At 47.7% G+C, this 24,144-nt stretch overlaps 1 protein-coding gene across 2 annotated transcripts in view; it reads left to right on the top strand.

Moving 5' to 3' along the window:
• Positions 1-1,473: 1,473 nt before the first annotated feature.
• The window catches only part of LDLRAD3 (low density lipoprotein receptor class A domain containing 3), a 245,789-nt gene continuing 223,118 nt past the window's right edge, over positions 1,474-24,144 (top strand). For both annotated transcript variants that reach the window (XM_066363137.1, XM_066363129.1), the window contains exon 1: positions 1,474-1,587. In XM_066363137.1, coding sequence (XP_066219234.1) covers positions 1,542-1,587 — 46 coding nt within the window. In that variant the 5' untranslated portion in view covers positions 1,474-1,541. The remainder of the gene's footprint in view (positions 1,588-24,144) is intronic.

Here is a 24,144-nt window from a genome sequence, read left to right as displayed (position 1 = left end):
GACTAGAGCAGACAATTAGAAAGTGAAATCACTGCATCTGAGCAACCTCCAAGTTGTCTGCAGTGCATCCCAATGGGATGCAGGCATCCCCTGTGCAACCCTCCTCCACAAGCGGTCCTGGCAGGCAGACTTTCCTGACTCCTCCCAACAGGTACAATATATACAGTAAATTTCATGTGTTTTAGGGATGCTGCTCTATATATTTTGACAAATGTATAATATTAAGTTTGTCAAGTGTATTAGTGTATTAAGTTGTGTAACCACCACTGTAATCAAGACGCAAACCAGTCCCACTGCTCAGAAAGCTCCTTTGCGCCCCTGTGCACTCACCTCTTTCCCCCAGGCCCAGACCGGGGAATTGCTGATCTGATTTTGGTTCCTACCGTTTTGCTGCCCTCTTCTGCACCCCCTCCCCGCCCAACCCCCCACCACGTCTGATTACCCTTTAGGGCCAGATTCTTTCTCTTAGCATGCTTCTGAGATTCATTTAAGTGTTAAATGAAATAGCACAATTTGTTTAGCTGTTCCCCGTTGATAGACATTTGAGTTATTTCCAGTCTTTGGCATTTTTTTTTTTTTGCACTAGCTTTTTGCTTTTTTGTGGGGTGTGAGGGAATGGAAGTGGAGCAGAAAACTGCCACTGCATTCTTCCACCATCTAACTCTGTAGGGAATTGTCACCAGTGCCATCTTGAGCTCCATCTGCACTGAAGCAGCTATTCATTTTGTATTTGGGTGTCTGCCTTTCTATTTACCTTCCTTTTCTACAAATTGGGGACCAAACATAGAGGTCCAAGTAGACTAGATCCAGATGAACTAACTCCCTTGGTCAACCTGTGTACCTTGAAGGGGTTAGCTTCCCTTCTCCAGGTGTGGTTCAGAGACCATGAGTCTCCAAATCACCTACAAGTTTGTTAGAAAAGCAGAATCTCAGGCCCCACCCCAGACCGAGGGAGTCGGAGTCAGCATTTCAGCAAGATCTCCAAGTGTTTCCGATGCGTATTCCAGTCTGAGAAGCAATGGTCATATTCCACTCTCGCTAATGAAAATAAAATACGTATTTTCTCAGAATATTTGGCCCTTCCTTCCAACTTTTTCTTTCCCTTCCTGAAGTCAACTTATTTTGTAGTTGAGTGAAGAACTCAAGTTTGGGTCTGGGAGAGGGTGAGCGCCACATCCTCGGAGGATGGAGGAGCCGAGAGAGGGAGGAGGAAAGGGGAGAAAGGAAGGCAGAGAAGAGCCCGGCTGTTAGGAGATCCTTGTGGCCAGGGTGGGTAGGCGGCGAGAGGCCAAAACGGCCGGACCCTTCACGGGCCCCTCGGCGGCCTCTCAGAGCCGGGACAAGCCGGGCAGGACGTGGGCGGCGGAGCGCAGCCGGGACGCTTGCAAAACTTCGCGGAGTAGGGCCGGGCCGGGCCGGGGCCGGGCGGGGCAGTGGGCGGAGGGACAGCCGGGGGCGGGGCCGGCGCGGCGAGGGGCGGGGTCAGCTCCGAGGCCGCAGGGGCAGCGACGGCGCCGGGCAGCGGGAGCGGCGGCCGCGCCATGTGGCTGCTGGGGCCGCTGTGCCTGCTGCTGAGCAGCGCCGCGGGTGAGTCGGGGGGCGTCGGGCGAACTTCCTGCCGGACGCGGGGCGTGCTGCCGGGCGCTCGCTCCCCCTCCCCGAGCCCGGGCTGCGTCTCCCGGCGCGGGTGCGCAGGGAGGGAGGACCCCGGCGCCGGGCTGGCCGGGACCCCGGCGAGGGGCCGCGGCGGGGTGCGCGCGGTCCTATTGTGTGGGCGTGCGCGCCGGCTTCTGCTGTGCTGTGTGTGCGCGGGCGGGGCTTTGTGTGCAGCCCGGCTCTGGGGAGCCCCGCGGCTGCCCCGATTGGGCGTAGCTCGTGTGAGCCTGTCTCTGTGTTGTGTGTGTTGGGGAAAATAGGAGGGGAAAGGACAGGGCTCTTCCCTGATCCCATCTTCCCAAACGCCCGGGTGCTCCGGGTGCTCGGTGCTGGCTAGCCTTCCCAGAGCCTCTTCTCGGGTCCCTTGCGTGCACCCTCGGGCCTCAGTTTTTCCACCTGGACCTCGGGGCGGGCCAGAGCACCGCTTCCTTGCACTCCTCCCTGGACTGTTTGATTTCGGCAAAAAGAGATGAAGCTAGGCTGGGCCTGGGAATTATTACTATTTCCTGGGAGCAGACCATTTATTTGTCATCTGACCACCTCCTCCATACCCCTCTGAGTGAGAGCCCTGGCTGGGGAGGTGCCCCAGGAGAGGACCCGGGCTTCATCTAGTGCTTTGAACCTGGCATCACCTTAGTGAGTGCATCCTGAAGTCCCGAGAACAGCAAGCTTCTTTCCCTCCCAGACAGCGTGTTGTTCCCAGGAACTTTTCTGCTGATGTGAGCACGCCCCGAATTCCAGCCCGAGCCCTTCCTCCTCTGTTCCTGCCCGCCAGCCACAGCTGTCAGCTGCCCCTCCTCGGCTCCACCCGCCTTTGGCCCCCTGTTGTTTATTTCTGGGCAGCTGATGGCCAGAAAGTGGGTGACCAGGAATGACAGGGCCCAGTGAACTTTCTTCAGCAGAAGCTTGCTTTCCTGACGTTTGTGCCATCCACATACCTAATTTATGCCCGATTTTCCAAAAATGCTTCTAGCTACTTGCTGCAGAGGTGTTTTTGGTGACGTATTTGTTGGGGAAGTTGAGGTCATTTCATTCTGCACCCCCCCCCCCCCGACCCTGCACACACAGGTGTGCGCTTAGAAAAATCTCCCTTCTTCCCTGAAGTCCCTGGTCCTGGCCACGGGTCAGCCTTCTCTCCCCTCTGCCTCCCCCCACACACTTTGACATCTCCCCACTACCAGGAGACTCCTTTTAGATACCTGCGAATTTGTTGTAGCTTCCAGTGAGAGTGGAATGCTATTGGCTGCTAGGGATTTTTAACCAGGCCTGGGTCAGAGTGCCCCATTTCTCCTGACCTGTTGGGGACACCCCAGGGAGAGAGTTCCAAAGGGGCATTGGCAGCCACTGGCTGGTGTGAATGATTATTTGGAAGCAGTTAGAATAGACAGATTTCCTGAGCATCTCAGATGTGAGATCTGCCTAGATTCTCTCTCAATTTACATAGCTATGTTGTGTCCCATGATAACACCCAAGGAGGACAGCCTGGAAGCCGTGTGTGTGTGTGTGTGTGTGTGTGTGTGTGTCCAGAGAGCTGCCTGTGGCTCAGTGGAAACTATTTTTTGTGTCTCCCAGTTGGTCACGGGAGAGTTCCCATCCATGTAAAAATAGCTATAAAGTTAATTTTGTCCTTCTCTGGTCAGTGCTGGTTACTTAACATGTGTGTATATACAAAGCAGGGCTAAAATAAATAAAATAGTCATAGTGGGGTAGGGGTCACAAAACTGCCTGACTGTCTCATGTGGCCGTTTTTCATCATCTGTGGTCTTTGAGCCTATGTAGCGTTGAATGTCCTGTACAGTTGCTGGTTTAGGCATCTCTAGGCAGGTTGGGGCGTGTGCGTGTTTCATGTTGCTTAAGCATCTTCTCTTAGCATAGATTCCTCCTTGACCTGAAGTGTTACCAGAAACAGGGCTGGTCATTTCACCTGATGCCAGCCTGGTGCCCCGGGCTCCCAGCCCATAGAGAAGCCTGGGTGGTTCAGTTTGGGGTCCATAGCAGGACCGGAGACCCTGTCCTTCTATCCCGTATCCTACACCATGATCCTTTTCTGGGAAGTTGATGGAACAAGAGAGATTGTACCTCAGCTTTCTGCATCTCTTTGATAGTCTGTGAAGAAACCTGGCGTCAGAGTTGAGACCTCGTCTGACTTCCCTGTCTTTGTGGGGCTGGAAGGCCACTGACACTCCAGGAGCAGCTGGGAGGCCTTTTCAGGAACCTTCTCAGACTCCCTTCATGGTTTTTTTTTCTTCCTTTGTTTTTATTGCTTGTGTTAGGGAAGTAAAGCATTGATTTTTGGCTGTTATTATATTTTAATGTATCCTGTGAGACAGACTCAGCCCATCCGACGTTCAGTTTTTCTTCGTGTGGTGGACTTGGTGGGTTTAAGTGCATCGATGGTAGGCGCGTGTAATGGTGGTCAGGGCATGGGTGGTCAGTCTTCTCCCCCCCTCCCAGGCTGACCTTTGATTAGATTCCCTGGCATTCTCTCTCTTGTCAGTGAAGAGGCTTAAACTCCCCCCCACCCCACCCCCATGTGCACGCCCAGGAGTACGGGTATTGACCTTTTTTCCTGGAAAAATCTGCTTCATGGTGTCAGCGGGTAGATTGTATCATTACTTTTTACTAACTGAGTCGCTTTGTGCAGCCCAGCCCAGGTAGATGAGACTGTGCACCACAGTACAAATAAACACACCTTGTGGCTTTTCATCTTCAAAGCGCTGAGCGCAGGCTCCCTCCTGGGGTGTGAGGTGTTTTTTCCTGACAGCCCACTTAGGCCATTTACCTTGGGATTAGTGGGGGAGGGGCAGGAATGTGAGTGAGAGCGGGCGGAAGGGTCAATTCTGGGCCTCCGAGACTGGTTTAGACACTTTTTTGCTAATGTCACCAGAGTGACTTGAAAGTGAGCTCATATCACCCCTGTGAAACAGTTTAGAGCAGGGGTCCCCAAACTACGGCCTGCAGGCCGCATGCGGCCCCCTGAGGCCATTTATCCGGCCCCCCGCCGCACACTCGGAAGGGGCACCTCTTTCATTGGTGGTCGGTAAGAGGAGCATAGTTCCCATTGAAATACTGGTCAGTTTGTTGATTTAAATTTACTTGTTCTCTATTTTAAATATTGTATTCGTTCCCATTTTGTTTTTTTACTTTAAAATAAGATATGTGTAGTGTGCATAGGGATTTGTTCATAGTTTTTTTATAGTCCGGCCCTCCAATGGTCTGAGGGACAGTGAACTGACCCCCTGTGTAAAAAGTTTGGGGACCCCTGGTTTAGAGAATGGGGGATTAGGAAAGTTCATAATCGAATGATCTCACTGAAGACATGGCCTTGACCACCTTGCCTGTTTGCATGGTCAGGGGAGGAAGGAGAACCCAGTCTTTGTGGAACGTCTTTGTGTGAGATGCTGTGCTTGCCACTCTAAACACACGATCTGGCTGAATGTTTCCAATGATACGGCGTGGCAGGAAGTTACTTTATGGCTCACGAGAGATCATCCGTAGCCAGGGTGCCGGAGGAAGGCCTGGCGCTTGCAGTCCAACTCAAGTTTCTCTTGGCTCCCAACCTGGGTATTCCCACTGCTTCCGGGCACAGTGCTTCCATGCCTTTCCTCCCACGAGCTTTTGTGAATTCGCAAAATCAGTGAGGTTGCTTCCTCAGACACCTCCCTTGCCCAGATTTGTTCATTTTGTGGTCACTGCTCTGAACTTACCTCAGCAGTTGGTGTTTTTTGGTCAATACATAAACTAAATCTCAATCCTTGAGGAATGATGGACCTTTTCGTTCTTTTTTTTTTTTTAATTCAGTAAGAGGAGGGGTGACAGAGAGACTCCCACATGCACCTCAACAGGGATCCAGCTGGCAAGCCCACTAGGGGGCGATGCTCTGCCTATCTGGGGTGTTGCTCCGTTGCTCAGCAACTGAGCTCTTCTTAGCACCTAAAGTGGAGGCCATGAAGCCATCCTCAGTGCCCAGGGCCAACTGACTCCAATTGAGCCATGGCTGCAGGAGGAGAAGAGAGAGAGAGAGAGAAAGAGAGAGAGAGAGAGAGAGAGAGAGAGAGAGAGAGAGAGAGAGAAGACGGGGAAAAGTGGAGAAGCACATAGGCACTTCTCCTGTGTGCCCTGACCGGGAATTGAACCTGGGATATCCACACGCTAGGCCAGTGGTCAGCAAACTCATTAGTCAACAGCACAACCATTGAAACTTGTTTTGAGAGCCAAATTTTTTAAACTTAAACTATATAGGTAGGTACATTCCTTATCAGGGTAGCGCCCACACATGTATTTTGTGGAAGAGCCACACCCAAGGCGCCAAAGAGCCGATTGTGACTTGAGAGCCACAGTTTGCCGACCAGGGCGCTAGGCCAATGCTCAACCACTAAGCCATGATGGACCTTTTCAAAATAGCCCTGGCCTTCTTGCTGTGTGCCTGGTGGGGAGGCACACTTGGTGGGAAAAGACCGCAGGCCACCACTGCTCCATCTCTGGACTGGAGCGGTAGTTACGTGGTGGGGGGTTTGCTGTTATCCATTAAGCGGTATCTTTATGTTTTCCCCTTTTCTTATGTGTTTATTGTATTCTACAATTAATAAATAAAAGATAACGATGTGCCATGCACATGACTTGGAGTGATGCAACTGTTTTTAACTGTGTGGTAGCCCCAGGGACAGATCTGGTCTGGGCTGTGACGCTTTCTTGTTTGTTCTCTTTCCCTCTTTTTTCTCTTTGGAATATTTTGGAAATGGCTACCCTAACTGTGCAGCTTTGTTGCCAGTGCCTCTGCCTGACACTGGGGAGATTTTTAAGATGGCTGTTCCTGTGTGTGCGCGCATGCATGTACGCATGTGTGAGTATGAGTACCCCTCTTTCCGTGTAATTGCTGCAGAAGGGTTTACTCTTCTGGTTGCTGAGGAGTGCCCTGAAATACGTTTGCTGGGAGGGTAGCTGAGCACTTGCAGATACTGCATTTGCATGTCATGCCATCTGCCTGATGTTCATGTTGCTTACCGAATAAGTGGGATTTGTGGCAGGGTACCAGCTTGGTCCAAGGGCTGGCAAGTACTTACTTCAGCAGGATGGTTAGGGTTTCTGGAGATGGTTGCATGGGTGGGGTTAGTCTAGTGCAGGGTTTTTCACAGCCTCAGTGCTGTTGACATTCTCTGTTGGAAAGGGGTATCCTGCCTTTATAGAATATCTAGCAGCATCACTGGTTCTAGATGCCAGTACTAGCCCCCTTACCCCTCAGCCACTGTGACAACCGTAAATGTCATTACCCAGTGCCCTCTGGGGACATCAGCCCCTGCTGAGCACCCCAGTTGAGTACCCCTGACCTAGTGTGAGCAGGCCCCTCGCCGTACATCCTGAGCGTTCGTTATTACCGTTCATCCTCAGGATGCGCTCTGGATGCCGTGGGTCGGGACGCCATCCTCCTCCCCAGGGGTCTTTCAGTCGTCAGGTTTCTGCGGCCCCACAGGCTCAATGTGAGATGCCTTCTGACTTGGAAATGTGTCAGCACTGACCCTTCCCCTCTCACTTCCTCTTGTGTCATACATAGCGCAAGCTTCTGGAGTTCTAGATTGTAGATTTATTTGGTTTTCTTTGGGAGAGACATGCTGAGAAAGCAGGTAAAAAAGCAGGTGGCAGCTGACACCAAAAGCCACCTGGTTCCCTGAATGTTAAACTTGGCAGGTTCGCCGGCCACGAGAGGTAAGGGAGAAGTTGCCGAAAGTTTGCCTTGGGAGTCGTATGATGAAATCTTAACTCCTGGAAGTCTCCCTTCCTCCACTCCACAGAGCCATTATTGTTCTTCCCAGCTCCACTTTCCCTCCCAGAATTCCGCTTCCCTTCCCATCAAAGGGCTTTTACAACTGGAGTCAGTTCTGCAGGTGGTGGGGAAAATCTTCTATACTTTGCAGCAAGTGGGGTTTTGAGAAGTTTTCATCTTACACTTTTTTCTTCCAGTCTTTGAAAAGTTAGGCTGTGTCTCTTTGTAACACTTGGATTCTTTAAGACACTTTGACTGCCAGCTGTTGTTTCCCTTTGTTCAGTGTCCAGCCTTCCTTGAGTTTTGTACTTTGTCCTCTCCTCAGACTAGTGACGCACCTTGTCTGCTGCTGTCCTTTTCTGTGAGTGAATTTGCAGGAAGAAAGAGGCACCAAGGAGGCGTGCCCACTGGTCGGGCACGTGTGTCTGAGGTTGTATCCATCTCTGAAGACGAGCTCTGGCTTCCCAAGCGTGCGAACATCATTTCCCTGTTTGTCTTTGGGTAACTGGACCATTCTTCTCAAAGCTTTGTTTGATTGTTTACTAGCGTGCTCTGGCACTGTGCTGTGCTCTAAGGATGGGAAGACTGTGTAACCCTTGTCCTTTTCTCTGGAAGAGTCAGATGACCCAGTGATGGAAATTGGGTTGTTTAACCTCCTTCATTAATTGGAAAGGGCAGAGGCATTGGTATAACTTGGAGGCATTCCTAAATGGGAGATGGTTTGATATGGGCTTACGGCCTTGGAGGGAACAGAGCTGCGTGGGCATCACAGGCTTGGGCAAACGTGGGTACCTTGTCTTGGGAATATTTAATGATTGATTGGGTCACTCTTGAACAGGTCGCAGAGTTGATGACATATGTCCTAGCTTGCCTCTGTAGCTTTCCGGATACCATGTTGGGGTATGTATCATATATAGGTGCCTAAGACCCTAGCAGCTACTCTTGGTCAACTTCTGAGATTTGAACAAGACATTTCTTCTGTGGCTTGTGGGCAGCAACTTTCTTTGTTTTATGGTCATTCTGTCTGTCTATAGCTATCTGTCTATTTATCCATCTGTCCGTCCATCTATTTGTTTGTCCTTCCATCTTATCTATCTCTCCTGGTTTAGTCCCGAATCCCACTAGATTATAAACTCCTCAAGGACTGGAATCACATGTTAAACGTGTCACATTTCTTTCTTTTTTTGTTTGTTTTTTTTTCTTTCAGGGACAGAGAGAGAGTCAGAGAGAGGGATAGATAGGGACAGACAGGAATGGAGAGAGATGAGAAGCATCAATGATAGTTTTTTGTTGCAACACCTTAGTTGTTCATTGATTGCTTTCTCATATGTGCTTTGACCGCGGGCCTTCAGTGGGCCGAGTAACCCCTTGCTCCAGCCAGCGACCTTGGGTCTAAGCTGGTGAGCTCTTTGTTCAAGCCAGATGAGCCCGCGCTCAAGCTGGCGACCTTGGGGTCTCAAACCTGGGTCCTCCACATCCCAGATCAATGCTCTATCCACTGCGCCACCGCCTGGTCAGGCCGTGTCACATTTCTTATTTCTTTTGTATCCTCTTAGGAGCACAGTGATGGCTACTAGTCATCATCGAGGAGCTACTGTATATGGCAGGGTGCCAAGACTGCACGTGCACTATTTTGTTGTAATCTTCTCGAAGTAAAAATGAAGCACATGCTCATTATAAATATTTCAAACAAAGTAGAAATAATTACAGTTAAACATTAAAATCTTCCCTCTCCCCTTTTCTAATTACTATTCACTGTCTAGAACATATCAGTTTAGCCCTAATATGGATTTATACACACATTCACACGCACACACATGTATACTTTAGTGAACCCATGCTTGTCTATATTTGTAGTTTTCTTGACTTGCTTTTTTTTTTTTAACCTGTACACAGTATTTTGCCAGTTCCGCTTTGGCCACAGGAATGGATCACATCTGCGTTCCCTCTGGTTTAAGACAGTTCAGAACTCCAAAGCTTTGGGCATTCTAATTCTCCTCCACGTACATCCCTCGGTTCGTGAATGGTGCTCCCCGTACTACCTCTGTTTCAGAAGCCGAATGCAGTGCAGTTTCAGCTCCTGGTGAGCACCTTCCTCCTTGAAGTCCTTCCAAGAACTTGCTTTGCAAGAAAGTACGGACTTGCAGTCATTCTTCCAATGACAGATACTTGCTTCACTATTAATCAGATTTACGCGCCGTTTCCTTGCTCTCTTATGTATACAGTAACTTTTCATTCCAACACCGGATGATAGTGTAATCTTTTAAAAGACATTCTAAATAGGTAAATTCAACCTCTGCAGTACCAACAGTGCACAGGACTTGATGGAAGGGATGATATATGAATGACTGTGGCCAAGTTCCCCCAGTCACTGCCTATGATAAAAAAAAAAAAAATCACAGCTACTGGCTGCCCTGTGCTATCAGAAGATGTCGTTGGCTCTTGGGCGTAGCTTGATTTCTGAGGTGTTACCCTACCAAAAGTAGGTGTCTTTTTGACTGTCTGTCTCTTGGTTATTATTATTTTTTTTTTGAGATATTTTATTGATTGATTTTAGAGAGAAGAGAAAGGGATGAGGGGGGCGGGGGACCGGAAGCATCAACCCATAGTATGTAGTTGTTTCTCGTCTGTGCCTTGACATCAGGCAAGCCGTGGGTTTTGATCTGGCGACCTCAGCGTTCCAGGTGGACGCTGCATCCCTTGTGCCACCGCAGGCCAGGCTGCCCCCTGGTTCTTACCCACCATCCCATTCTTTTAAAAACAGCTTTAAACACATCTGCTGGGATACACTCTAACTTATTTAATGCTCCCACTGCTGACAGATCTTAGTTCGTTTCCACAGCAGTATATTTAGGTAGGTAGTGTGCTCTGCCGTTCTGTAGATGAGGAAACCAGAAGGTTAGGCGATTATTTTTTTTCAAGCCCTCAGGCCAGAAGAGGTGGTTTTGGCATTGGCACGTAGGTCTGCCCAGCTTCCGCCTGTGCTCCTGACCACTGGCTCTGCTGCTGTGGCAGAGGAGGGACACTCAAGTCCGTGTGTGCTGGAAGAGGAGGTGCACTCGTAGCTCGTGCTAGAGAATTCCATCAGGGGGTAGTGATGTCAATATTGACTTCATACTTGTGCCGTTGGATAGGATGATCTGAGGGAGAGCCGCTGGAGAGGGACATTCTACATCGATTTATTCAGGTGGCCTGTCTTTGGCAGATGCAGACAGATGCTCTGCCATCCCCCCTGTGGAGTCCTTGTCAGTATAGGCATTTAAATTGGTCTTTGCAGGGGCCTTGATTTATTAAAAGAAACAATAACAACAATCAACAAATTATTTCAGCACCATGAGACTTGCCTTTGAATATATTAATGATGGGGAATTTCCCCGCCCTTTGATGGGAATATTGTGTTGAAATACCAACCAAACGCAATATCGTTTTGATCAGTACTTCCCTCAAACAGTGCTGGGTGCCAAAGAGAAGGGCTACTCTTTAAATAGTCCAGAAGTAGAATTTTTTTTTTATTCAATGAGAAGAGGGGAAGCAGAGATAGACTCCTGCATGCGCCCTGATAGGGATCCATCCACTTGGCAAGCCCACTAGGGGGTGATGCTCTGCCCATCTGGGGCGTTGCTCTGTTGCTCAGCAAGCTAGCTCTTCTTAATGCATGAAGTGGATGCCTTGGAGCCATCCTCAGCACCGGGGGCCAACTCACTGCAGTTGAGCCATGGCTGCAGGGGAGGGGAGGGGAGAAAAGTGAGAGGGGGAGCCCTGACAGGGACTCGAAACCGGGACATCCACACGCTGGACCAATGCTCTACCACTGAGCCAACCGGCCAGGGCTAGAAGGAGATTTTTAAAACAAAACTAATAACGACTATAATGCCTCCTATAAAATAAAAAATTGTAAGGGTTTTCTTACTTTCCGATCATGAACTTACGCTTGTATGGCTCGCATGCAAGAGAACTTTTTCTGAACTTTCTGTGGAAGGTGAATTGTTAACGACCGCTCCAGAAAGAAGCTAGAAATAATCTGCTCCATCTTGTTAACTTGAAAACCACAGAGCTCTTGCGGGTGGTACATCGTGACGTGTGAGACAGCAGTGCTACACACAGGTCTATAAAGTATTAAAAACATAAGCCGCCCAGAGTGAGCCCCTGGATTCCAAACTCTCACTCCCCAGTCCTCCCCCTAAATTCTGATACTAGATGACCGTAGATTGGGTGAACACGCTGGTGCCCGCATCCAGTCTGTCAGTGCATTCTGACAGACAGCAGTGCCCTGTGAAGCCGAGGGTTGTCCTTGGCCTGGAAGAGAGGCCGCCGGGGCGGGAGGGCAGCCACGCAGCTCTCTCCGGAACAGGCCTGCAGCCACTGGAGGGATGTGGAATTAATGAATAACTCGATTTAGAAGACTTACAAACGCAAGGTGCCGAGTGCTCCACACGGGACATTTGTGTGTCTGTTGGCATAGAGAAACGAAAGCATAAAGGGTGTTTAATTTTACTGCACTAGAAACCCCTTTTTGTTCTTCCAGGGCCCGGTGAGGTTAGCTCGGGGATATCATAAGGGTGTCGTCTTTGCCGGCCTTCCTGGAGCATTTTCCTCCCGCGTTAGCCGTGAATCAGAGCAGTGTGCTCGGAGTCATTCAAGTAATTGTACACGGCTGAAGCATGAGCCCCGGTCGCACTTGTAGCTCCACAGTCAGCTGGAAAAAAAAAAAAAAAAAAAAAAAGGAAAAAGCCTCTCAATTGGTTTGGAAAGTTCTAAATTGAACTTGTTTTTTATTATAAAAATAAAATGAGGGAATTTGGGGATGATAGAAGAGTGATTAGCAATGTAAGGTGTTTCATCAGGGAAAAAAAAATTTTACCAGGAAAAATTTGGAGGCATAAAAAATGGTTCATGCTAAGAGAAACCAGAATAGAACTGAATAACGCGTTTCAAAAACAGATTTTATAAAAAACAGCCTAAAGTTTGATTAAAAAGAATGATAGTAGCTACTGAGCCCGCTTGTCAGGGGCCTGGAGAAGCAGGGCTGGCGAGAGTTGATGCTCGCTGCAGTCGGAGAGATGAAGTTGGAAAGAATGAGTTACATCAGGGATATTCTGTTTTAATGAAAGATGCAGTTCATCTTGTGACAAGGGCGGACCTCTGAAGGCCAGCCATGTTGCAGACGGGTAAAGATTTAGCACACCCGGCCCTGGCCGGTTGGCTCAGCGGTAGAGCGTCGGCCTAGCGTGCGGAGGACCCGGGTTCGATTCCCGGCCAGGGCACACAGGAGAAGTGCCCATTTGCTTCTCCACCCCTCCGCCGCGCTTTCCTCTCTGTCTCTCTCTTCCCCTCCCGCAGCCAAGGCTCCATTGGAGCAAAGATGGCCCGGGCGCTGGGGATGGCTCTGTGGCCTCTGCCTCAGGCGCTAGAGTGGCTCTGGTCGCAACATGGCGACGCCCAGGATGGGCAGAGCATCGCCCCCTGGTGGGCAGAGCGTCACCCCATGGTGGGCGTGCCAGGTGGATCCTGGTCGGGCGCATGTGGGAGTCCGTCTGACTGTCTCTCCCTGTTTCCAGCTTCAGAAAAATGAAAAAAAAAAAAAAGAAAAAAAAAAAGAAGATTTAGCACACCCAAGGTTGATGCTGCCCAAGTAAATGGTGATGACCATACCAGAAAAGCTGACCGATGTTGAAAATATAGTAAGGATGTTCAGTTTTTGAATTGTAGACATACCAGAGGACTTGGGAGATGCTGAGGAATTGTAATACTCAGGGGAAAGAATACTGCCCAGCATCAAGTGGGCAATATGGGTACTTTTGAAAGTACCCTTCAAATGCGACTCGGCAACGATCCTCTACAGAAGAAAGAACTCTTTCTTTCTTGTGATTCAAGTTCCATGAGGCAGGATGGGATCTGTTCTGTTCTCTCATGTCTACCTTATTTGCTATTTGATTCTAGCACCTGAGTCAGTGCTTGGCAGAGTGTCAGTCGCACAGTCAGGTTTCCTATAAGTTACTTAGAGGGAACAGAGCTGATCACTCAAGCCTGGTGAATGTAGCTGAAGAGGGGAAGGAATGGAGGGAAGAATTGAAATTCACCTGGCCAAGTCACCTTTGCCCTTTGGTGACACATTATTTCCCCTCTATATTTTAGAACAGTCTCCTTTGTCTCTCAAGACCAGAGATAACTTTGTCTTTAATTTTTTCCCCCCACACTTCCCCCTTTTTTGGACTAAATTACACGTGTTAGATTGCTTGATATTGTCCCACAGGTTACTGGGACTCGTATTTTTTTTTTAGCTTTTTCTTTCCTTTTCATTGAATTTATTGGGATGACACTGGTTAATAAAATTACACAGACTTCAGCTGCCCACTTCTACAGCACATCTCTGCACACCATATTGTGTTTTCACAACAAGCCAAGTCTCTGCCCATCACTGTTTAATATCCTTCTCCACTTCCCCCTTCGTCCTTCCCCGGAAATCACCACACCGTTGTCCATGAGTCTTTTCTTCTCTCCCCCCCCCCCTTTTTGAATCAATCTCTTCACCCCGCTCACCCAGGACCCCCCTCCACAGTTCTCAGCCTGCTCTCTATCTGTGAGTCTGTCTCTATTTTGCTTATTAGTTCATTTTGTTTATTAGATTCCACATATGAATGAAATCATATGGCACTTGTCTTTCTCTGACTGGCTTACTGTATTTCACTTAGCACAATGCTCTCCAGATCTATCCATGCTGTTGCAAGAGGTAAGATTTTCTTTTTTTTTACAACTAAGTAGTATTTCAAAATGTACCACACTTTTTTATCCATTCATTTACTGATGGGCACTTGGGCTGCCTCCAAATCTTGCCTATTATAAATAATCCTGCAGTGAACATAGGGGTATATATATTTTTTTGAATCAATGTTTCAGGTTTCTTTTCTTTTTTGTGACAGAGACAGAGAGAGACAGAGAGAGGGACAGATAGATAGGAAGAGAGAGAGATGAGAAGCATCGACTCTTTGTTGCAGTACCTTAGTTGTTCATTGATTGCTTTCTCATATGTGCCTGGACCGGGGGGCTATAGCAGACCGAGTGACCCCTTGCTCAAGCCAGCGACCTTGGGCTCAAGCTGGTGAGCCTTGCTCAAACCAGATGAGCCTGCGCTCAAGCTGGTGACCTCGGGGTTTTGAACCTGGGTCCTTCGTGTCCCAGTCTGATGCTCTATCCACTGCACCACTGCCTGGTCAGTCTCGGGTTTCTTTGTATATATTCCCAAAAGTGGAAATGATAAGGCAGTTTCATTTTTAATTTTTTTGAGGTGACTTCGTGCTGCTTTCCTCAGTGGCTGCACCAGTCTGCATTCCCACCAACAGCGCACGAGGGCTCCCATTTCTCCACACCCTCACCAGCACTTGTTGTTTGTGGATGCATTGATGACAGCCATTCATCTCCTAAGACTAGAGATAACTTTGGCTTTAAAAAGGCGAAGAGAAAGGGGCCTTTGAGAGAGAAATGGATTATAGCCGTCTTAAAATCAGATGATAAGCTAAGACGAGCATGTGGCATGTATAAAAGGTTTCTGACAGGTTAATGGAAACTGCTGTGCGTCTTAATTCCATTTCAAGGGAGTTTACATCGTTCACTTAAATGAATAGGAAACGTTACCAAGACAAAAATGGGAGAAACAGTTCTGTTTTATAAAGTATTGGTGTTAAAAACATTAAATAGAGGAAACTTAAGATAGGTAATCTTCTGGGCTAATTAAAAAGGAAATAAAAATTTGCTACCAAGTCACACAAGTGATTCAAGGAAGGAAGTGCGTTAATAAATATAATCTTCGGGGGAAATGGAAGGTGCTATAAGTACATCAATTATAGACTAAATGTTAGGATGTCACTATTATTGACAAAAAGTTCATCTATTCATTATAGGAGACGCAGTAAAATAGAAAGTTAGGGAAATAAAGCCCATTAGGCAAGAGCTACTTTAAAGGTATCAGATAAGTAATTTCATGGCATTAAGCATTAAGACAGATAAACAGGATTACTGCAGATGGCAAAAAGTTCATTAAACAACAGCTCTCCGATAATCCCACATAAAAAGACACAAAGAATTAGGAGCATAATTAAAGGGTGTTGAAGGTTCTTCCACTATAAAAGTAGCTAGCACTTGCAAACTTTTGGAAGGTTAAAATATTTGGAGGTTACATAATTTTAATGTTTCAAAGAAAAAGTCTATAGGAACAGGGAAATGACATCTCAAATGTGGCGGTGACTTGGTGGGGACTTGTCTCCAGTTGTGAGTGGTGGGGGGAATTGATGAGTTCCTTGGGACACCCCTGGGGGCCCTTCCTCCTGGCACCTGCTGTCTGGGTTTGTGGATGTTTGCTAGTGGAAGCTTTGAGGATAAACTGCTCCCTGCTAGTGTGGTGAGAAGGCTGATTGAGCTTTGAGTTGGGCTCAGTGAGTCTGATGGCAGTGGCCTGCCAGGGGGGTGTGGGCGGTGGGAATTGCAAGAGCACTTTAGGGTCTGCCGTGTGGATAGGCGAGGAGGCTTGCAGAAGTTACTGAGAAGAAAGGTATTTTTGTGCTTATATATATTAGTAAGCAGCGCCTGACCTGTGGTGGCGCAGCGGATAAAGCATCTACCTGGAACCCTGAGATGAGGTTGCTGGTTTGAAACCCTGGGTTTGCCTGGTCAAGGCACATACGGGAGTCGATGCTTCCTGTTCCTCCCTCCCTTTCTCTCTCCCTCCCTTTCTTTCTCTCTAAAATGAATAAAGTCTTAAAATTAAAAAATATATATTAGTAGGCATTGATGTTACTTAAATTCTTAGAAAACAGTTCCCTGGTTGGGTATAGTATGTTTTCTCCTTGATGATTATAGTCTAGAGATTGCATAGAGCTTTGCTATGCAGGGTGTGGTCGGGGCCGACAGCATCAGCACCACCTGAATCAGAAACTGCAGGATCGTAAGGTAATTTGTGTGCACGTTCAGGTTTGAGAAGCCGGGCTGTGATGGCTGAGACGAGAGGCTGTCCAGCGAGTCAGCCTGAGTTCAGATCCCTCTCGCTGCCTTGCCCTTGCCTCGTTTCTCAAACTTTTCTCAACCCACTGTGTTTTTGTCTGTAAATAGGGATAATAATGGTCCTTAGCATGTGGACATATTATAAATGACATAGTGCATGTAAACTGTTTAGCCTTTATAACTGCCCACGAAATGCTATTTTAATAATTATTTAGGTTTATTATAAGTATTTGGACAGAGATATAGAAAAACATAAGTTACAGTTCTACAACCTAAAGATTGTAAATACATTGGTTTATTTTCTTTGATTTGATACTGTGTTGATCATACCGGGAATATACTTTCCCATCTTGCCCTATTCACTTGTAAATACAGCAGAAGCATTTCTGTTTGTTAAACTAATCTGGGAGAATAAGTGGTTCAACATCACACAATAGCGCGGTGTACTCTTTAAAATTTTATTTATTTATTTTTAGAGAGAGGAGAGAGAAAGGCGGGGATGGGGGAATCATCAATTCACAGTAGTTGCTCCTCGTATGTGCCTTGACTGGGCAAGCCCAGGATTTCAAACTGGCGACCTCAGCATTCCAGGTGGATGCTTTATCCACTGCGCCACCACAGGTCTGGATGTCGGCTATAAAAGCCCTCTCACACAGCTGAGTCAGGGGCGTGCTCTCCACTGCCTGTTTTTCTGTCTGTCCGTAGGGGGTGGAACTACCTGCCTCATCTAATTTGGCCTGGCAGTCGTGAAGATCCAGTGCGAATCGTTTATCTGAAAATTGCTAGTAATAAGCAAAATGCTGTTCACATCTATGTAATTGTAAGTGAGTGGTCTTAATATGCAGAGAAAGTCTAGAAACATAATTACCCATTAGCTCCAGAACTTTCTGTCTAGAACTTTTTTTCTAATCAAGTAGTTTGGATGTGTACAGACATTCAACCAGGAGGATGCGTGTGGCAGCCAACAAAATGGTCACTAGAAAGGCTGACTTACCACGTCAATGTGCTAAATAAGTGCTCTGCAGACAGTAAGAAGGATGCTATAGATCTGCGCTCTCCATTAGCCACATGTGGCTCCTTTAATTAGTGAAGGCGAAATAACGTCGAAAATTCATTTCTTCATCCACACCAGGCATATTTCAGGTGCTCCATAGCCCTGTGTGCGTTGTGACTCTCTTACTGCACAGCTCTGAAGTATGTAACATTTCCATCACCTCAGAAACTTCTTTGGGAATAGTACTGCTCTAGGAGAATAGCTGTTACATGGAAAGAACATTCTCAGGAAACAAAACGATTCACATTTCTAGTTGTGTGTGTGTGTGTGATAAACTGACCCGTGCTCCTTAGGGCACCACGCGGCGTTTCTTCATTTTTCTGAATTCAGCCAACCCCTAGCGCTGTGGTTCACACTCAGAAAGCTGGAGATTTGGTGCAAGTTCATCGTGGAGTCTTCCTTCTCCCACAGGTTCTCTCGGGACCCCTGGGCGCCTGACCATGTTGGCGTTACTGTTGCTTTTTTGTTCCAAAGCCTGTTGCCTAGCGTTGGACCCTCTTGTCTGCCAAACACTTCCATCTACCCCTTCCCATAAATGAACTCCTCCCAACATTTTTTTTTTTTTTCATTTTCTTTTCTGAAGCTGGAAACAGGGAGAGACAGTCAGACAGACTCCCGCATGCGCCCGACCGGGATCCACCCGGCACGCCCACCATGGGGCGACGCTCTGCCCACCAGGGGGCGATGCTCTGCCCATCCTGGGCGTCGCCATGTTGCGACCAGAGCCACTCTAGCACCTGGGGCAGAGGCCACAGAGCCATCCCCAGCGCCCGGGCCATCTTTGCTCCAATGGAGCCTTGGCTGCGGGAGGGGAAGAGAGAGACAGAGAGGAAGGCGCGGCGGAGGGGTGGAGAAGCAAATGGGCGCTTCTCCTATGTGCCCTGGCCGGGAATCGAACCCGGGTCCTCCGCACGCTAGGCCGACGCTCTACCGCTGAGCCAACCGGCCAGGGCCCCTCCCAACATTTTACAGCAGTTATTTACAAGGGTTGAGGGAGAGGAAGCCCCCATTCAGATTGGTGGGGGTCGTCCTTCCTGGAGGAGGGGAGGCCAAAACCGTATGACATTAGAGCACAGCAACAGCAGTGAAGTGATTCGTTTGGAATTGTGTGCTCTGCCTCAGTCTGTTTGCAGCTGTAGAGGATTCTGGGGCGGAGGCACCTTCCACCACCCCCCACCCTCCCCGTGGCATCAGGCCTCAGGCACCCGGGCCTTGGTGGGGACATGCTCCCTGCCTTGCTCGAGGAGTCAACTGACACAACCCGTGCCCGACTTCCTTGGAAGGTGGTATTCTCATGTTGGGTTCTTAGCATATGATTCTGGCAAGCTTGCCTGAGAAGGGAAGGTGTCTCCCGGCTCCTCCATCCCCACCGCTCAATGCAGCCTTTATGTCTGTAGTGTGTGCCCTTGTTTACTGTCTGGCCTCGCTATTGGTTTAGGCTGTGCCTGTGTTTGCACAGCGTCTCAAAGAAAGCTTCCTATTCACCCTCCAGCACCCTGCTAGTGAATCTCCTGGTTCAGAGAGTGGGCCTCCCATAATGCAGCTGCCAACTACAAAATTAATCTCACTTCTTCTTTTTTTCATTTGATAAATGTACATATTGCAAAATGATCACCTCACTAAGTTTAGTTAACATCCATCGCCTCACGTAGTTACAAGGTTTTTTTCTTGTGATGAGAACTTTTAAGATCTATTTGCTTAGCAACTTCAGTGTTGTTAACTATAGTTAACATGCTGTGCGTGACCTTCCTAGGACTCGCTTAGCTTAGAACTGGAAGTTTGTGCCTTCTGACCATCACCCATGTCTCCACTCCACCCCCACCGGTAACTACCGGTCTCTTTTCTGTTTCTATGAGTTGGGGATTTTTAGATTCCGCGTATAACAGATTATACGGTATTTGTCTTTCTCTCTCTGATTTAGTTCACTTAGCGCAATGCCTTCAAGGTCCATCCGTGTTGTCACAAATGGCAGGATTTCCTTTTCTTTTTTTTTAATGGCTGAGTAATATTCTCTAATCTCATTTCTTAATGGCTTGCCTCTACCTGGAATTTGTTTATGTTGGACTTAACATGTGAGATTCTAATTCATTTGTGCTTGTTCCCTATATTTGAGTGGTTATTAAACCTAGATGACTAGAAGGGTCACCTGGGTGTTTTCAATATGTACTTTTTAATTAAGTTCTGGAGTCTATCAAACATCCTAAAAGAACCAAGAGTAATATAGTAAATACTAGTGCACCTATTACACAAGTGTGTCAAAGACTTTTAACATTTGCCATTTTGTTACATTATTTTTTTCAAAGAAAAATATGTTACAGATACTGTCAAAGGACCTTCTCTCATCTCATCATGTTTTCTCTTCTGCCTGGAGGTCACTGTTCTCACATTGGTGTGTATCTTTTCTGTGCATGTTTTAACCCTTACTACGTTTGTGTGCATCTATATCCAATACATAGTAACTTTAAAGTGCACATAAATGCTATCATACTCTATATACTTTTGCAACTTACAGTTTTCATTTATTCTTTTTTTAAAAAAGATTTTATTGATTTTGAGAGAGAGGGAGAGAGAGAGAGAGAGAGAGAAACGGGGGAAGGTGGGCGGAAAGCATCAACTTATAGTAGTTGCTTCTCGTATGTGCCTTGACCCAGCAAACCCAGGGCTTTGAACTGTTAACCTCAGCATTCCATGTTGATGCTTTATCCACTGTGCCACCACAGTTCAGGCACAGTTTTTATTTATCCTTTTTTTGGGCGAGAGGGAGGGAGATAGGCAGACTTCCACAGAAAGGAGATAAGCAGAGATCCACCTGGCAACCCCCATCTAGGGCTGATGCTCAAGTACCGAGCTATTTTTAGTGCCTGAGGCTGACCTGCTCAAACCAGCTGAGTCACTGACTGTGAGAAGAGAAGAGGGAGAGGAGGGGGAGAAAGAGGGGAAGAGAAGCAGATGGTCACTTCTCTTGTGTTTCTTAACCAGGAATCAAACCTGGGAAGTCCACATGCCAGATCGATGCTCTATCCACTGAGCCAGGCCTTCATTTATTCTTATAATTTTGAGGTCCCTCTATGTTGCCACATATATATGTATTTTTTAAACTGTGGTAGGGTATTCTGTAGAATGAATGTACTACCGTGTGTTCATGCATCTCTTAAGACATTTAGGTTGCTTCCATGACTGGGCACATTACAGTGAAACTCCTTGTGCGCAAGAGCAGGACTTTATAATATTCTTGAAGAATTGCAGATCAGAAGGTTTGCACATTTTCGGCCTGACTAGGTATTGTCCACTTACCCTCTGAAATGGTCCTGCCCATAAACCACTCCCATTAGTGGTTATGACAGCGCCTGTTTCCCCACATTGCTTCTGGTATTTGGAATTAAGAGCTCTTAGTTATTTCCCAAAGGGCACAAGGTGGTAACTTGCTGTGGTTTTACTGTCCTTTCCCCTGATCACCAGTGAGGGGGCTGTGGGAGGCCATGGCCAGGCCTCCCCTGCGCTGGTGCCCTCGCTCCAGGTTCCCCGGTGGAATAGAGCCGCAGAAGCCCGAGGACATGGGCTCAGGCGCAGGTGGGAGGTGCTTGTTCCCGTGTTGAAGTGGCAAGAATTTCCAGGTTCATAACCATGGGCCTCAGGGCCAGGTGATGAGGGCTGATTCTACTGAGATGTAGTGCATCTGCTTTTCCGTGGATTCTGGGTGCTCTTGTCCAGACTCTAGAAGGCGGTTCTGTGCTCCCCTGTCCTGGTGGGTGCTTTGCGCTGTGGTGTCTGCTGAGACCACTGAATTAAGGGTGCCCTCTGTGAGAAAACCAGCAACGCCGTGGGGGAGCCGCTTGGTGGACCCTACTTCTGATCAAGGTGTGGGGGAGCGACGGCTCAGAAGGCTGGCTCCAGGACCCAGTGGTCTGGTTCACATCCTGACTGTGTGGCTTTAGGCCGGTTGCAGAGCCTCTCTGTGTCTCAGTGAGTTCTTTACCTGGAAAAGGGAGGTGAGAATAATGCCGGCCGCATCACATTCTTGGGGGGAATGGACGAGATTGCGCGTGCAAGGAACTTGGCCCCGTGCCTGGCACTTCGACCACACCCGTGGCATGCTTGCTGACCCATGCTCTGAGACTGGGTTTGTGGACTGAGAGTGTTATTCATGTTAGCATCCCCAGTGCCTAGCCCCGTGTTGTGGGCGCTCAGTGAACATTTGAAAGAACGGACAGATTCCGACATATGTATGTGCTTTGGTTTGTTCAGGACTGCAGGCTATGTTAAGACTTGAGTTTTATTTTAAGAGCCGTGAGACTATGTTTAACCAGGGACTACTGTGATCCTGTTTGTGGTCTGAAAACAGAAATGGGGATTATTGGTACACCTGGCATTTTCAATCCCCAGATTTCTGGTCCCTGGCATGAACTAGAAATCAGGTACTCTGATGCATTTTCACACTGACTTTTAAAAATTTATTCTTCCCATTTCCTTCTGCCTGAGATATTTCCCCCTCCTTTGTTGGTCTTGCTGAAACACATTCAAATGGGCTCTTTCTTTCTTTTTGAGAGAGAGGGAGAGAGAGAGAGACATTAAGGGAGAGGGAGAAGAAGGGAGAGAGAGAGAGAGAAGCATCAGCTCATTGCTTCAGTTTAGTTGTGCATTGATAGCTTTTCAGAAGTGCCTTGACCAGGGATTGGACCAGCAACCTTGGCCCACATTTAGCCAATGACTCCTTGCTCAAGCCGGAGATCTTGGAGGCTCAGGCTGGCGAACTTGGGCTCAAGCTGGTGACCTTCGGGCTTGTGTTGATGATCCTGCGCTCAAGCCAGTGACCTTGCACTGAAGCTGGTGAGCCTGTGCTCAGGCCAGAGACCTCGGGGTTTTGAACCAGCGACCTCAGCATTCCAAGTTGATGCTCTGTCTGCTGCGTCACCACCAGTCAGGCTAGCTTTTCCTGTCTCTGGTTGCTCTGAAATGCCCAGGTATTGGAATTTGCATTTCAGCTTGCCTGTACGTGCTAGATAGAGCGTATGCTCCTTCGTGACCTCACATTGAAGGGTCAGTGCTAAGTTAAAATTTGGAAGCAAGGTCCTGAGAATGATGCCGGTTGTATTATAGGTCCTGCAGGGTCCAAGGACTCATCTCAGTGTCTTTGGCCTCTAGAGAGTAGTTTTCTCCACCCTAACTCTTGTGTTGAAGAAGGTATACACGCTATATGGCAGGGGTCCCCAAACTTTTTACACAGGGGGCCAGTTCACTGTCCCTCAGACCATTAGAGGGCCGGACTATAAAAAAATTTTATAGTCAGATTTTATATATATATATATAAAATATATATGAACAAATCCCTATGCACACTGCACATATCTTATTTTAAAGTAAAAAAACAAAACGGGAACAAATACAATATTTAAAATGAAGAACAAGTAAATTTAAATCAACAAACTGACCAGTATTTCAATGGGAACTATGGGCCTGCTTTTGGCTAATGAGATGGTCAATGTGCTCCTCTCACTGACCACCAATGAAAGAGGTGCCCCTTCCGGAAGTGTGGCGGGGGCCGGATAAATGGCCTTAGGGGGCCGCATGTGGCCCGTGGGCCGTAGTTTGGGGACCTCTGCTATATGGGGTCATCATGCGGACTAAGTGATTGATGATAATTTTCCATCAGTTGATTCTGCTCTGACTTCAAGGACATGAACAGCTTGCTTCTGGGAGGTCCATAAGTTTCCTAGGTTATCTGCAGCACTTCTCTTAAATGGGTTTGTAAGCTGACTGAAAGAGCCTCAAAGATTCTGAGGTAGAAATGCCCTTTCTCTAAGTACCTTTAGCGGAAGACACACTGACTGGTCCCTTTTCTGTTTAAATCACTTTTTACTTATTTGAGTGATGGAGAAGGAGAGCAGAACGGGAAGAACTTGCACTCTCTCTGGACTTTAGTTATTTGCACACAGAGGTCTCCCTAAAAAGGCCGTTGAGTGAATTTGTAGGTGTGTGTGTGTGTGGGGGGGGGTGGAGAACAAAGCAGAGGGGGAAAGGCTGCTTTGTAAAATAAATAACAATGCCACCTGGAAAGGGTAACGTGAGTGAAGCTAGGGAAATGTGCTAAAGACTAAAGCAGAAGAAGGGATCCTCAGAACAAAGGAGAAATCTGAAGTACAAGGTTGCAAATGTTAATGAGAGAGCCCTGTTCTGACAACCAATCAGAGTTGAGGAGGGAGGACGTGCCAGACCCTCAGGATGACGGATTTAAATCCCAGAGGATTAGAATTGTAATTACAGTCTATTTGCATTGCCCGAGATTTGGGGATGAACAAATTTGTGTGTTTGTGTGTTTTTCTGTGTACATATATATGCACACAGCCCTGTATGTATATATGCCAGCCTGGGTCCTAGGAAGAAATTCAACATTGTATGTAGGAGGTCTTTATACTCTATCTGCTTATCATCTATCTTAAAATGACCTATTGGGGATTTTGTCACTGGCTCTTTAGAACAATTATTTACTGCTCACTTACTTGTCAGACACTGTGGCAGGTACTGTTGGGTATACAGAGGTTCCCCTGGACCTTAAGTAAGTAAAGTTTAGCAGGAGAGGGACGCCATGCAGAGAGGTTGGATGAGGCGGCGTGTCCTCATATGGAGAGTAATAGGGTCCCAGAAGTGCAAAGGACCAAAGGCTGCCCGAGTTCAGGGGAGG

Source organism: Saccopteryx leptura, chromosome 1, assembly GCF_036850995.1.
Source record: "Saccopteryx leptura isolate mSacLep1 chromosome 1, mSacLep1_pri_phased_curated, whole genome shotgun sequence".
NCBI lineage: Eukaryota > Metazoa > Chordata > Mammalia > Chiroptera > Emballonuridae > Saccopteryx > Saccopteryx leptura.
The sequence above is the reverse complement of the archived record's forward strand: the minus strand, read 5'-3'. Positions and strand labels throughout refer to the sequence as shown.